Below are 16,010 nucleotides of genomic sequence, written 5' to 3'. Positions count from 1 at the left end.
TATACAGCTATAAATGTAATTTACATGAAACTGTTATTATGAGACCTTTCCACTCACCACACCACATCTTCTTTTTTTCTTGTCCTCTTTCTCTCTCTTGTTCCTATTTTTTCCCCAGAACCCAGACATTGTGTTGGTCCACTACCTGAATGTGCCAGCTATTGAGGATTGTGGGAAGCCATGTGGTCCCATCCTGTGCTCCATCAATACAGACAAGAAAGAATGGGCCAAATGGACGAAGGAGGAACTCATTGGCCAGCTGAAACCCATGTGTGAGTGTCCAATCACATTCTGTCAACTGAATGCATTAACCGTCTCTTCTCATGCACGTTTTAAGTGAAAATACGCTGCAAACAATGTCTGAAGAATTTGTTAATGTTTTAATGTCTCTTATGCTCACCGAGGATACAAGTATTTGTTCAAAAATACAGTAAAAACAGTAATATTTTGAAATATTAGTACAATTTAAAAGAAGTATTATTTATTTTAATGTATTTTGAAATGTAATTTATTCCAGTGACGGCAAAGCTGGATTTTCAGCATCATTACTCCAGTCTTCAGTGTCACATGATCTTTCAGAAATCATTCAATATGCTGATTTGTGGATTTCTTGTTATTATCACTGTTGAAAATGTGTATAGAGAGAGAGAGAGAGAGAGAGAGAGATGGATAGATATTTCATTTACTAAAATATTAAGTAATATATAATAAAATAATACAATTAGTGAGGTTTACACTTAAATTAAGTGGGGGGGAATGCACTTCATATCTCCAATAATGTTACATATCTTGACATATTACAAGATACAGTTGTCCACACTGCCACAACAAACACCAACAGGATTACAAATCTAATCCTGCAAAACCCAACAGCTGTTGGTGCTGGTTAGGGCAGTGTGAACTAGCCTTTAGATGATTAGACAATGATACATGACGTTGTCTTCTATCATTTCTGTATGATTAATGCAAGACTGGTGCTGTTTTAGTTACGTGATGTTTCATGAGAAGTTCTCTCCCAGCTCAGCCTGCTCTAGCTTAACTGGCCTGTCTTACCTGCTACACCCTGTGCCCTTTGTTCATAGCAGGACAAGTCTCCATGTGGAACACTTGACATGATTATTACCTCACCGCCTGTGCATACCCACTCTGAGGCGCCCGGGTGTCTCAGGGTCAGTTGACCAAAAGAAACCTGTCTAATGAGGATGTAGTAAAAAAAAAAGGCGACGACGGCATGCATATAATCATGTTTACCCAGAGTCTTGTGAGGACACGTCTCTGTATGTGATGCCTGGCATTGATCATTCAAACTAGGACAGGGCTGTCAAGGTAATGAATATATGAAGTCGGATCCCTCGCGTCAGCACTTTTAGACACTGGATGTCGGCGAGGGGAATACAGACGAGCTCAGCTGACATTGTAATCGCTGCCGCGTGTTACGATCCCCTTAAGAGCTCTCGTGGCAATCACTTAAGAGCTCCCTTTCACATTGACTTTAAGACACGTGCTGTAAACTAATGTGTTCATTACACTTCATGGCTGAACTACATTGAAACCATTTGCCGTAATGCATGCAAGTCATTAACGTTGCAAATGGTGTGGACAATGGCAAAGGTGCAATGATGTCTTCCACCAGTTGGGCCAGTGCACTGTGACTAGGCTAATAGGGCCACAAGATTCACCCTCATAATCTTCAAACAGCCATCCGTGATGTGAGCTCATCTGAAGAGCAACAGTACCACCTAGTGGCTGAGCTGCAGACATGCTGCCTGTTAACAGTCAAAGATTCATTGTAAACTATATTAGCTATGCATAATTCATGGATGCATTGTACATTAGCTCTACAAACCCAGTGTGTTCCCTTGAGTGACCCATATCATACACAAACAGCTTGCATTCGTTAACGGGACGAGGTGTGTTTTGAGTTTGGATTGAATGCATTCCTCGACTGACAGTCCTCAGAGAAAGACTGCTGTAACTGTTGATGGGTTGTGGAGAAGTTTCCGTACCTCTGCTTCAAACATTGTAGTGCATTTGCATCAGATACCATGGAAATGCATCAATGTTGAGGTTGCGTCATCACCTGCTTTGCTCGATATGAGCGTGTTTCATCATTTTAGTGTGAAATATAGATTTGTTATTTTTGCCCTCAAGCTCTATTATGCAGGGTGATTTTGCTCTATTATGCAAGGCGATTTTTATGTTTTTGAAGCCACTGAGATGTATTTTAATTCGTCATCAAAGCTTTGAGCTCTCTTGTTATCTAGAATTCTACCTCATTGCATTATAAGAAACATTTGATGAAATCCTAAATAGATTTTTTTATTTTTCTGACAGTAACCAGCAATATCTCGCTATTGTACTTAAAGGTAAATACATTTTTTTCACCAAAAACTTTTAGTTCAGCCACTGTCATATAAAGAACACTTTTCACAATCAAATGAATAACAGATAAGATCAAGGCTGTAGATTTTTTGTTGACGTTGTTGATTATCAATTATCATTTAGAAATACATAATCTTAGACCTAGGCTGTAAATGTGGTTTTATGTACAAGTAGGCGTGTGCAGCAGAGGTCAGATGGCAGGTCATGGAAGGCAGCAGTTGCTTAGTCACACTACAGCTGGAGAGGAGAACCAGCCGGCCTGATTCATTTCTCTCCACTGATATAATTTAAGAGACTGGGGACCAGCCATGCCTGAAGCCCCCTTACTGCTGCATGAGCAGATGATCAGACACACACACAGGCACACACACACAGTAGGGGGCGAGATATCTGATATGATTTATGGTTCCTGAAGATAGGCTGCGATTAAAGATACAAGTTGATGGGTGTGGTTATGAGGTGCTTTGAGCTTGTGGATATGGATGTGGCTGGCAGATTTGATTTGTCAGCAGCATTTTCAGCTTCAAAGTCTGTCGAAACCCTGAAACTAATAATATAAGAACAATAATTAAGAACCCCTTGAGATTGTGTTCAAACCTTTTTAATAAATATGAAAAATAAATGTATAATATATAAATAATATTATTAAACTTACATTTTTTGTACATATATTTAATTTAATATGCCATTTATTGCTTTTTTCCACCATTTATAATTATATTTATTTATTTTTTTAATTGTAATGATATTTTACTAATTTTCATTTCTTAATTTTATTATTAAATTATATATATATATATTTGTAGATTTTTACAATTTAGAATTCTAAAAAAAAATTAATTTAATTTGAATTATTAATTAATTTTATATTTAACAGTTATATTAATGTTATTACAATTACTTGTAAGAATTTAATACTTATAGATGAATTATAGCACAAGAGGACACAGCTGAAATGACTTGAATTTTAATGTCAAGAACCCAAATATTTTCTTGCGCACCTCTGGAGGACACTCTAAGCTTCCCCGGGGGTGCTTGCAGCCTAGTTTGGGCACCGCTGCACTAAGGAAATGCATGAATTTCATTCCCCCAACAACAATCGGAGAAACTCAGGCTCTGCGTCTGTGTGTGGTAGAGCAGACACAAGGAACATTGCAAGATAGACTGTTTGAGCAAAAGGCCGATAGAACTGCATTAGTAACGGCCACTGTGGGCCACTGTGGTTGGAAATGTGGATGAATCCCTGCGAGTCTAAATCAGAGGATTCTTCTTCAGATCCTCGCAGCCGACGCCTCCCACCGATGTCACGCGTATCCACCAAACCAGCTTGCCCTTTCATTACATGACCTGCCTTGTGCAGCGACTCTGGTTCAAGCTCATGCTGCGAGATTGATTTGTCTGTTCGAGCATGGTCATGCTGGTGTAATGGCTTATGGAACGCCGCTGCGATTCTCTGGCCAAGCGCGGAATGGCAGAGCTCAGCAGAGCAGAGAAACCTGCTGTGTATGTGACAACTGTTGTGTCGGCTCCGGCTGGTGACGCAGCACTGTTTGCGAGTTCAAGCCAAAAGCTTTTGTCTCTTTTATCTATTTTTGACTCTGTGTCTCTTTCTCTCTTCACCTCCCTTTTCCTCCCCTCGCTTTCGCATGCAATCTCACCTCAGCTTGTTACGCTCACTGAAGTAGCAAAGCGTGCACAAGCCATATTAAGGTAGCTCGATGCTGTTTGATATTCTAAATACCGTTCCTCTCCAGAGATCGCCACATTTCCTTTGTTGCATTTATTTTTCCTTTTGCCATTTTACCGTTCCGGTTGTTGTTATTGTTCTTTTTCTCAAAGGAGAGAGGCTGAGCTTGGAAATTGTGATGGCAGCAGAGGGCATAAACAGCAAAAAGCACCTTGTCAAAGGGCTGGGACTTTTACTTCAGCTGAAGTGAGACGAGGAAGACTTTTGCTCTTTTTTTTCTCCCTCGTCAGCTGAAAATTCACCCTTAACAGGCCCAAATCTGTTCTTGAACTTTCTGTGTTCCTGTCTGAGGTTAGAAAGTAGACCGAAAAGAATTGTGAGAAATTACTCTTTTTCTCGTAGTACTGGACAAAGTGGTTTTGATATGGAGTCTGGCTCTGAGGTAAGGTCAGGGATGTAGTGCACAGGTGGGGTGGGGTGGGGGAGGGTTTGGAAGGCTCGGCTGGTGGGCTGACAACTGTGTCTCCTCTCTCCCTTGGCAGTTCATGGCATCAAGTGGACTTGCAGCAATGGGAACAGCAGCTCTGGCTTCTCTGTGGAGCAGCTGGTGCAGCAGATACTGGACAGCCACCAGACCAAGCCTCCTCCCCGGACTCACAACTGCCTCTGCACTGGCACTCTGGGTAAGGGACAGACAGGAGGGTTGGGGTGTGGGAGAGAGGCAGTCAGAAAGACACAGGTAGAGACAGAGGAAGCAGATAGTGCTTTAAAAATGTCTTCAAGAACTTTGAAAGTTGAGGTGAGTGTAGAGCAGCTGACTGAATGCCTAATTAGAGTACAGCAGCTTCTAGGTCCATAGATGTGCTGATTTATTGAGCTGTCTGTTGTAATGACACCACTGGGGGGCGTAATGTTCCTGTGTATCTGTGCAGTAAGGGCAGTCTTTTTTACTCAAGTATACAACAAATGAATTTTCAGCTTGTACTTCATCACACATATCCAACACAGCACTTTTCAGTCCCATGGTGTTGCTCCTGTAGGGTGCCGTTACTCTGAAGCAAATTGAATTGAGTGTTTAAAACAAATGATTGTGGGGTAGATTGATTGCTATTTGTTGTCTGTTCATATAAAATTCATTTGCCAAGTATGCAGTAAAATGACTAATGAGACATAGCCATTTATTAACAAAACTGTAAAGCTGTGTGTTGGCTTCTCATGAAACGATTAATACTGATGATTGATGGTCTCTATAAAGACATAAATTAATCTCAGTGTTCATTCAAATCAACATCAAAGCATTTTTTTTCCCATTTCAAAGACTTTATGTGGACAATTCTTTGAAATGGTTATTATTTTCAGCGTACAAAGCAAACAGAGCCTTTTAAAGTGGTGTCATACATAAAATAGTTATTATGATGTGTACAATGCATTCAATGGAATAAATAATAGGGGAAAGGGGGCATACTGTTGATTATGTCCATTTAAATACTGTTATTGTTAATATTAATAATAATGTAAATATTGAGAATAATGCTACTAATTAAAGCAGCAAGCAGCATTGAAAGGGCTCTCGCACCCGAGCCTACTTCCACCCAGGGGCCTTAGGAATACAGTGAATAGTGGGCGAGACATGCATTTAAGCGGGTAAATATAGGATAAATATGGCAGTCATTTTGACGTGCCACACTTCCTGCTGCCAGCAGGTGGCACTTTGAATACAACTTAATAATGTAAATATTGAGAATACTACTACTAATAATGGGAATAATGTTAATTGTAAAAGGGATAATGTCATTAGGTAGTCAGGAATATTAGTCATTCTGAATGAAATAGAATGGATAATAATTGTATTATTATTGATATTATTACATAAAATCTATATTTACATTTTGTATACAAAAATAATAATGTAAATTTTGATAATACTAGGGATTCTGTTGATTATGGGAATAAAGGAGTCTGAGATATTAATTGTTCTGAATGAAATAATATGGATAATGTTAATAAATAATAATAATAATTGATTTTTATTATTAGAATTAATAATTGTTAAAGAGTTTGGAGAATGACTAGCTATTTTGTAATGTCTCTGCAGGTGCTGGAAGCAGTGTGCATCATAAATGTAACAGCGCCAAACACCGCATTATCTCTCCGAAAGTGGACCCTCGCTCAGGAGGCTACAGCAGCACCCACTCTGAGCTCCAGAATAATGATGTGTCAGAGGGTAAGACAGAACACAGCCACAGCAGCAAGAACAGCGGAGGAACAGGAGGAGGGAGCGTACGTGAGAAACGCAACGGCAAGGTGCACAAACCCGTGCTGCTGCACCAGAACAGCACTGAGGTGTCCTCCACCAATCAGGTGGAAGTGCCAGACACAACCCAGAATTCCCCTGTGTCCATCAGCAGTGGGCTGAACTCAGACCCCGACATGGCTGACAGCCCAGCGGTCACAGGCATGGGCCACGTTGCCTCCGTCATGAGCAGCCTATCCCAGAGTGTTTTCATGTCTGAGGTGACTGGGGATCCCGTCTACAGCATGTCCCCCACTGGAGGCCCCAATACCCATATTATGGGCCCAGATGCCACCTCTCACAGCCTGGTCTTAGCAGTCGCCTCTGACAGCCACAAATTTGCCTTTCCAGGAAGTGGGAGCACAGATGCAGGTGGTCCCGGAGCAGACGGGCTGTCCATGCTGTCTGCCTCTGGCGTCTCTGAGGAGCTTGTGCTCTCCAGCAGCCTAGATTCTGGCAGCATTAAAATCCCAGAAACCACTATGAACTTCGACCCTGACTGCTTCCTGAATAACCCGAAGCAGGGCCAGACATATGGAGGAAGTGGATTAAAGCAGGAGAATGGCACATCCAGTGCCTCGTCCTCCTCGACAGCTAACACCAACGGTTTGCAACGCTCGCCAACTATATCCGATTCAAACTACGGCTTCAGTTCTGCACTGGTGAAAAACATCAAGACTGAGGACACTTCCTTTGAACAACAGCTGGCCAAAGAAGGGAGCTACCAGGTGGGGGCAGTCGTAAGCTGTAGCGTTTCCAGCGGCTCTGGCGCCGAAAACTCACTCACCTTGACCCCTGCTGCCTCTCTGTTACCCTCTGGAGGGGGCCTGAGTCCAAGCACAACCCTGGAGCAGATGGATTTCAGCGCAATCGATGCAAAGCAGGACTACTCTGCCAGTGCCACTGCAGTAGGTTATAGCCAGGCAATGAACAACTTAGCTCACCAGAACCGATCTCCAAGCTTCTTCCTTCAAGAACCACCACAGTCAGCCCAGAACCAGCAAGGCCGGCAGAGCTCCAGCCAGAAGGGCCACCTACTGGAGCATAACTCCCCTGATGGAGGCTACATGGGTCTGCAGGTTGTAAAGACGGAATCGCCTGGCAGTAATGGCCACCTCCACCACCATCACGCCCACCAGGGCCAGCACAGACCCAACTGCAATGGAGGCTCACCCACCGAGGCCCAGGGACAGGCTGGCTCACTGCAGCTCCTCCAGTACCAGGGTGGTTTTCCAGGCCTTGGTCCAGAGCACGAGGAAGTTGTCGGTATAGATCAGAACCGCAGTGTTGGGTCCGGTCAGGCTGGGGCCACTGAGAATGGGACAGATGGTTTACTAAAGTCTGGGGATCATTTACAAGCCTGTAGAGGAGGAAACGGAGAGAGCGGAGGAGCAGAACACTTCATGCAGCAGAGCTCTGAGAATGGAGCAGGAGCCGAGGCCGTGGCTTTGAGGAATGGAAACACCACAAGCGGGCCCAACAACGGCTCGCAACAGCAACTCCAGCCACTGCTTCAGGGAGCTAATTTGGTTCAGGGGCTCTACAACACTCACCACGGGCTTAGTGGACCTGGAGCCAATGGGGGAGGAGGCACAGGCATGGAAATCAGCTTGGATCATTTTGACATCTCTTTTGGAAACCAGTTTTCTGACCTCATCAATGACTTCATCTCTGTAGACAGCGGATCCACGGCCGTAGGGCCTGCGGGAACGTTATATACCCACCAGTTGGTGGCCCCACCTGGGTCGGACGGAACGGCCACCTCAGGTGGGAACCAACAGCAAGGTCAAGAGGATACAACCAACAGGGTGTCAGGATACAGCCCCTCAGAGCTCTGCCTCCAGTCATGCTGCAGCCCCCAGTCTTTAGGGGGAGGTGCTGGTGCTGGCGGAGGGTCAGGGGAGGCAGGATCACTGGCCTACATGCATGTCGCTGAAGTAGTCTCAGCAGCGGTGGCCCAGGGCACTCTGGGAATGTTGCAGGCCACCGGGCGACTTTTCATGGTCACAGACTACTCTCCAGAGTGGTCCTACCCAGAGGTATGTCTTAGAATTAAATTATTTAAATTCAGTTTTTCCTGCATTTTAATTACATACTCAATACCTCAAAACATTATTATTTAATAATATTATTATTAGATGATAATAATAACAACAATAATAATAATAATTAGAATTATTATTATTATTTATACATCGGGTTAGTTCACCCAAAAATGAAAATTCTGTCATTAATAACTCACTCTCATGTCTTTCCACACTCATCTTCGGAACACAAGTTAAGATGTTTTTGATGAAATCCAAGAACTGTATGACTCCTCAATAGACAGCAATTTAACCACCACTTCCAAGGCCAAGAAAGGTACTAAAGACATCGTTAAAATAGTCCACGTGGTTCAACCTTAATGTTATGAAGCGACGAGAATACTTTTTGTGCGCAAAATCAAAACAAAAACAACGACTTTGTTGAATAATCTCTTCTCTTCCCTGGCAGTCTCCTACACAGTTGACTCAGTAAGCACAGTGCAGCGCTCCCGTGTTTATATCCAAATGCCGGCTAAGTATTGGCCGACGCTGTACACATGAGCAGCACGACGCATGCGTGTGATGCTGATGCAGGAGCCAGCCACTTATGAGTCGGCGTTCTGACGTAAACACGGAAGCCTGCGCTGTGTTTACTGCATCAACTGCGTAGGAGACTGACATGGAAGAGAAGAGATTGTTGAATAAAGTCATTATTTTTGTTTTGTTTTTGCGCACAAAAAGTATTCTCATCGCTTCATAACATTAAGGTTGAACCACTGTAGTCACGTGGACTATTTTAACAATGTCTTTAGTACCTTTCTGAGCCTTGAAAGTGGTGGTTAAATTGCTGTCTATTGAGGAGTCATACAGTTCTTGGATTTCATCAAAAATGTCTTAATTTGTCTTCCGAAGATAAACAAAGGTCTTACGGGTTTGGAACGACATGAGGGTGAGTAATTAATGACAGAATTTTCATTTTTGGGTGAATTAACCCTTTAATTTATGAACCCTGTATTTGACATCTGAACATCTCTAGTGCTGTTGCATTATTGCACCACGAGATGGCAGAACAGCCTTGGAAACCCATTTAAAACATATTGATGTTGTAGTCTTATTTTCTTCCACAAGATGGCATTGTAGCATGTGTATTTTATTCTCCTTTCAAATGCTGCTTTTATTTAAATCTTTATTTAAACCTTCATTTATTTTAATGATTATGATATGATAAGCATATGTTATGTGAGGATTTTTCCCTCCATATTTCAGGGTGGTGTGAAGGTCTTAATCACAGGGCCGTGGCAGGAAGACAGCAGCAGCTACACCTGCCTGTTTGATCAGATCTCTGTCCCTGCCTCTCTCATCCAGCCTGGAGTTTTACGTTGCTACTGTCCTGGTAACATTACATTCATAGATACAGAAGTGACTGACCTATTAATATACTATATTTAAGAAGTAAATATTAATTCATATTATATAACTACATATTAATTATTGTGCTTCTAAAAAGAAAAATATGTTTATTACTTCAAATAACATAAAAAGTAAATCTTTTCCTGGATTGCAATGAATCTCTGTAAGCCCTCAGATGTCTCGGCCCTGATAAGGAGCAGAACTGCATGAACTCTCATAAGTGTCAGTGTGATTTCCTCTGATCTCTCTAATTATGGGGTTGTCTGTGTCTGCAGCCCATGACACCGGCTTGGTGACTCTGCAGGTGGCTGTCAGTAATCAAATCATCTCTAACTCGGTTGTGTTTGAGTATAAAGCCCGTGCACTGCCCTCCCTACCTTCATCCCAGCATGACTGGCTGTCACTTGATGGTAGGTCTTCCTCTCTGTCTTTTTCTGCATTTGTGAGAGAAAAAAATGTCACTTTTCTAAATCTGGAACCCATCATGTGACCCCTGATTATTGAGCTACTTGAAGTAGGTGATTGTATAATGGTGTCTTGGCCCAAGGCTTTTCTAATTATCCCACATTCAGTATTAACAAATTAAAAGCACATCTGATCGAGATAAAGAGTATGTCATGACGACAGAGAAGGAGTGTGTGTTAACAGCAAATTTGGATTGTAGGAAGGGTAAGATGCCGTTTAAGATATCCATGTGCGAGGTTTGCTTTACAATTGACCTCTAGATGGGGATAGAGGGCATGTTTAGCAAAGAAAGCTGAATTCTGTGAAGTCTAAGCAATCACCACCAGTGCTGAATATGTATTTGAGGTCAACAAGCAAAGTGGGTTCTTCAGAGCTAAAGGGAGGGTAGACCACCCCGTAATTAGGTAAAATCTGTGTTTAAGGGCCATAAGAACAACAGGAAGGGCTTTTGATGCTTGTTTTGCCCTTTGTGCTTTAATCTGAGGTACGGCAAGTACAAAGGAAAGAGGCAGTAATTTATATAAGTGGTTAATACTTTAGGGTCAAGGGAAAGGGCAGTCTGGAAATAGTACACCGATGACTTTGATGAGCTTTCAGTGACATAAGACAAAGTGAAGGTTGATTGCTTCTTCACATCTGGCTTGGCTTAAAGTCACCATGGAATCAAAATTGATAATTGGCTTATTTTTTTATGGAATATTGCAGTGTTTATTTTAAGTTATTTACTGTATCTATGCATATCATTATTTTTATTTTTTAAATCAATGTACCCTCGTAATCTTTAATCAAAATAACTTCCCCTCCCACTTGCAATGATATCTCTTGTGGGCGGCTGTCACTCACATGAGATCACAGCAATAGACAACCACAACATTCTAATCAATTCCCCATGGACAAAATCAAGTCCTGCATTACATTTTTTCTTGTTCCAGAAGCCGTTTCACTCGGATATACGTCACAATAGGGATTCATCCCTATTTTATCACAACTTCCATTTCATGCATTTTTTTTTATGAATTTGTTTGCACAAAAATGCAATTTTATTTTATGACATTTTATTAACATTAACTTTGCAATAAGGTTGTTAAAAATTGTTAACAGGCAATGCACCTAGTCATGAGCTAACTTTTTAAAAATTATTTAATCAATTTAATTTATAAATGTACTATTGTTCATTGTTACTTCATGTCAGTGTTGTTATTGTTAACTAAACCTATTGAAATTAACATTAGCTGTCGGCGCCGATAGCCTCGTGGGCAGCACGTCGACATATAGCACCGTTGCGCTTTGGGTGACCTGAGTTCGAGTCCCAGCTCGCGGATCTTTCCCAATCCTGTCCCCCTCTTTCTCTCCCACCTCGCTTCCTGTCCACTTTATACTATCCTGTCATAATAAAGACAATGGCCAAATCGCCAAAAATAAATCTTTAAAAAAAGAAAAGTTATTACTAGTATAGTAATTATATACTATTATATATATATACAAATATATAATAGTATATAAATAATATTAAATGACACTGATTGATGTTCATTCCTAATACTTTAATATAAACTTGAAGTGTTTAAATTTATTGGTAATATGTAGAAATTAGTATTGACCTAGATTAATAAATGCATTAAAAATATTGTTCATTATTAGGTAATGATACTTGATGCTCTAGCAAATGGTAACAAATTCAACCTAAAGTTTTACCATGTTAACCATTAATAAGGATGTAAAGTTTGTTTTGGAAGCAGTCTGCAAGAAGTTGGAACAAAAAAGGGGCTTTTGCGCCAGGTAGTTATAGGAACTAGGCACTAGGGGTGTGAATCGTCACCGGTCTCACGATTCAATTCGATTACGATTATCATGTCAACAATTCAATTCGATTCGATTCCACAATGCATCACGATGCGTTGCATCCTTAATTTTCGACATTACTGCACATGGCTACATTTTCGTCAAAGAATACAAGTGGTCAGATATGAACTCCAAGAAAGTATGCTTCCTGAATGTAGCAAACATCAAACAAAACTTAAGTCTGAACACAGCATATGACAGAAGCATTTAGAACTAATAAACACTAGTAAATACTAAAAGCGCATGAAACTAGTGTACTTAAATTACAATAATGCTCACACTCACTTGCATACACACACTCACACTCACACATTCGCATGCATGCTCTCACACACACTCGCACCCACACGCTCTTTCTATCACACACACACGCTCGCACACTGTAAATGTTAAAATAGTAGGAGCATTTTTTATTACATGCTTCTGTGTTTCGCCTCCCTTCGCCATTTTACACTAGCGTGAAAAGTGCATATGCGACGAATGACGTCAGAGAAATGTCAGTAGGCTATAGTCGATTATGGTCTATTACTGCATTGATGCAGAATCGTCCACGTCCGTATCACGATGCATCAGAAACTATTAGGCTATAAACTCTGATAGGATATAAACTCTGTTTACATGTTTTTGTTTTTGTTTTTTTTAAATGGCGGGTACTGGGGTTTTGCATGCATTCAGCCAATCAGAGTACACTTACGTCACTGGTAATTCCTATTGTGCTGGGTTAGGCTCTACTCTGAAGTAGCAGCTAATTTAATTCCCCCAAAAGGAATTCCTAGAACTAAAATTGTTCACAGTTCCTGTGGTGCAAACTCTCCAAAAAGTGGGTAATTCCACCATTAGTTCTAGGAACTATGAAAAGGTTCCCTAAAGAAAGACATGTGACTCAAATCCACTATTAAACACTTACGCAGCACTGATTCTGCTACTTGCTTTGTGCACACATCGTGAACTTTACACCGTCCTTTAGATGTCCCAGGCTGTTAGTGATAACTTAAACACAAGGGCTTAAGTCTAATCATACTATCGCTGTGGGGGATTTGCCCTCTTTAAAGCCTGGCAAACCAAATACAATCCCACACACGCTTCAGCGCTACCCAGGCTGCCTCAAACTGAGGCTGTGGCATCAAAGAGCTTATGAAAATATTGGAGCATATGGGCAAAGTGACACGCCTGCCAATTTGACGTCCGAAGCTCTAATCTGCTTGCTCCGATCAGGTGATAGGAGGTTTAGCCAAGACAAACAATCTCGATGAATGGTTTGGGCAACGAGGAGTGGCAGCCAGCGTTCAGATACAGCATGTGTTTGACAAGCCTGATGTTTGGAGAGCAGAAGACTAAGCCAAAGCAGTGCAGATGATCACGCATTACAGCACATGCGCTCACACTAACAGATGCGCTTACTGTATATCACTGCACATATTTATTAAACGGACGAATTCTGTGGGTATTTAATCTGGGAGGTGTGTGTGCATGTGTTATAAGGACAGGCTAAGTGCTCTGTCTCCTATGAGTCTGAGTAAAGAAGAGAGTGCCAGTGCCTGTGTGTGGTGCTGTTTGTCTGTGGAGGTGGGGGCGGGGGGTGAGTGTTGTTGCTGCAGTGTGCATTGACAGGGTAAAGTAGGGCATGGTGGAGGAGCCTGTGGAAAGGGACAGCTGCAATGCAGACAGCCCTTAAGGCAGAGAAAGGGAGCAACAGAGGACCGAAGCCCCTCAGAACCCTGTGTGTCCATTCAAGCAACACAACACCAGTCCATTCACGTCTCACAGACGGCACAACCATGCACTTTTGACTTGAATTTGTTTGTATGCACACTTAAACTACTTTAATGACTAAATTGTCTATAGTATACTACATTGTTATGGTAATTCAACATTCATGGAACTTTTTCTTAATGCATTTTCATTCAGTGTTTTGTAAACTTAAGTGGCAAAAGGTTGGTTTATTGGATTAGCGGATAAGAATAAGCTTAACTGAATTAGAGTGAGTCATCAGTTGGTTTGACTTTAAGCACGTCATGAAACAGTGCTGCCTGGAAATGAGGATGCATGCAAGGAAATCAAAAAGCTATTTTCTAAGTTATTCCCGACTCCTGCTCTGACTCATGAAATAATGGGTGGTTCAACCGAGTGTGATATTCGGAAGTGCATTTGCACCTACTTAACAAGTGAAGTTAGAATATCAATGGACTTAGTATATAACAATTTGCTACTTGAAAAGACAATAAAGAAGTTTGAGATAGGACAAGTCGCAAGTTTTCTGTTAGGCATGTTATTGATACAAATTTTAATGAGTATATGGAAAAGATAGTGTGCACAGGCTATATGAGCAGTACATTTTGGCCAGTGTGACACTGTTGTTTATCAGTAAAGAGCCATAACTATAATAATATTCAATCCAGTTACTGGAATTTGGGGTTTCTTCACTTGCTACTGCACCGACTCTCACTCCTGGTCATTAAACCACAGCCTGGTTTCTATATTGAGCACTACTGTCAAATAAAACGATTTCGAGACGAACCTCAGCGTCTGCTGTTTGACACTACATTTATCGTTTCCTTTCAGCTGTGTGCTCTGATGCTCTAATGGCACACAGCTGCCTGCCTTGATTTGTCATAATGCAGAATGGGGGCGGGGCTTTGCTTCTCTCTGCAGCATTGCAGGTACGAAGCCACAGGCTGGAGTCGTCGTGCACTGTAACCGTGACCAGTATATTGTCTTCATGCCAGTCCATATTGTCCACCGATTACTGTGCGTCCAAATTACGGTCTAGTTATTCTGTGGTCAATCGATGCCGCTCTTCACACATTACTGAGATAAACCAGCGTATTTCTACAGCGGTTTATCACAATGCCTGTGATTTGAAAATATAGGGAAAGTAAACAGTCGTTCAAATAGATATAATATTATTCGTCAGGCCTCGCACATGTACCTATTCCCAGGTTAATTTTTTGGTCACATCCCAAAAAAGCGTTAATGTTTATGGGGAAATTCACTAACCCGGTTTGAAAAACTGAGGAAAAAAGTGCAGTAGTCATTATTAATGGGAAAGACGGTGTCACATGCTGTCTTTTCCATTAATAATTCCGGCGTTTGCTTCAGTTTTTTGCTTTGTCTTCGTGGCTCGTGGAAAAACTAGGGCGTCTGTTTACCTGCGGCACGTGCGCAGCGTCTCCTCTCGCCGAGATTCATGCACGCGCGCGCACGGGGGAGCAGTAGTCAGTGTTGCCAAATCTCACAAGAAAATGAAGCGAATGCTCTGATAAATAAATAAGCGATTTATTTGTATTTTGCTCCTGCTGTTGGTTGTTTATACATAATGGAGAGACGCATAATGCTTAATTAAAACATAAACATGTACATTTAGATTATTTACAAGACTTGTTTGCAGTTTGCTTCAAAATGGTGTCTTTTCATTTAATATCATTTTTAATAAAAATAATTAAAAATATTACATATATGGAAATAAGGCTAAAACCCGCAACCCACAAAGCCTGATATTTGTAAGGACTTTAGGCTATTAAACAAACAAACAAACAAACAAAGTGGCTTATAATAAGAGGACTTGGCAACAGTGGCAGTAGCGCTGGAGTAATGAGGGGCGGGGGGAGAGTACGAGAGTAAGTGAGCGGGCTTTACATTTCTCTCTGCTCTTGCACGTCGCTTCTACACTTTCTTCTATTGTTGATTAGACCTTTTAGGACATTCCCCTAGTATAAAAAAAGGATATTTATTTTGCCCAGTATTAGTAATTACAGGGGCAAACTGCGTGTGTGAGACACGGCCATTTGGGACATTGTGGTCAGGATGCCGATGAATGACATCTGTTTTTCCTAAAGACAAGGGGACCGTTTCCTTTGCAGGGCGACTCTCCATGGACAGTGAAATAGAAGGTTGGACATGTTTAAAT

The 16,010-nt window shown here is 41.5% G+C and overlaps 1 protein-coding gene across 17 annotated transcripts in view; it reads left to right on the top strand.

Annotated features, from left to right (window-relative positions):
- camta1a (calmodulin binding transcription activator 1a) overlaps positions 1-16,010 on the top strand; it is a 394,274-nt gene that overhangs the window by 346,049 nt on the left and 32,215 nt on the right. For 15 of the 17 annotated variants that reach the window (XM_051880160.1, XM_051880166.1, XM_051880161.1 and 12 more), the window contains 5 exons: positions 119-272; positions 4,612-4,752; positions 6,165-8,401; positions 9,653-9,779; positions 10,072-10,206. In XM_051880160.1, coding sequence (XP_051736120.1) covers positions 119-272; positions 4,612-4,752; positions 6,165-8,401; positions 9,653-9,779; positions 10,072-10,206 — 2,794 coding nt within the window. The remainder of the gene's footprint in view (positions 1-118; positions 273-4,611; positions 4,753-6,164; positions 8,402-9,652; positions 9,780-10,071; positions 10,207-16,010) is intronic. The other 2 variants (XM_051880173.1, XM_051880170.1) reach the window with 1 other exon arrangement.

Source organism: Ctenopharyngodon idella, chromosome 22 (assembly GCF_019924925.1).
Source record: "Ctenopharyngodon idella isolate HZGC_01 chromosome 22, HZGC01, whole genome shotgun sequence".
Taxonomy (NCBI): Eukaryota; Metazoa; Chordata; class Actinopteri; order Cypriniformes; family Xenocyprididae; genus Ctenopharyngodon; species Ctenopharyngodon idella.
This window is presented reverse-complemented; position numbering and strand designations above follow the sequence as displayed.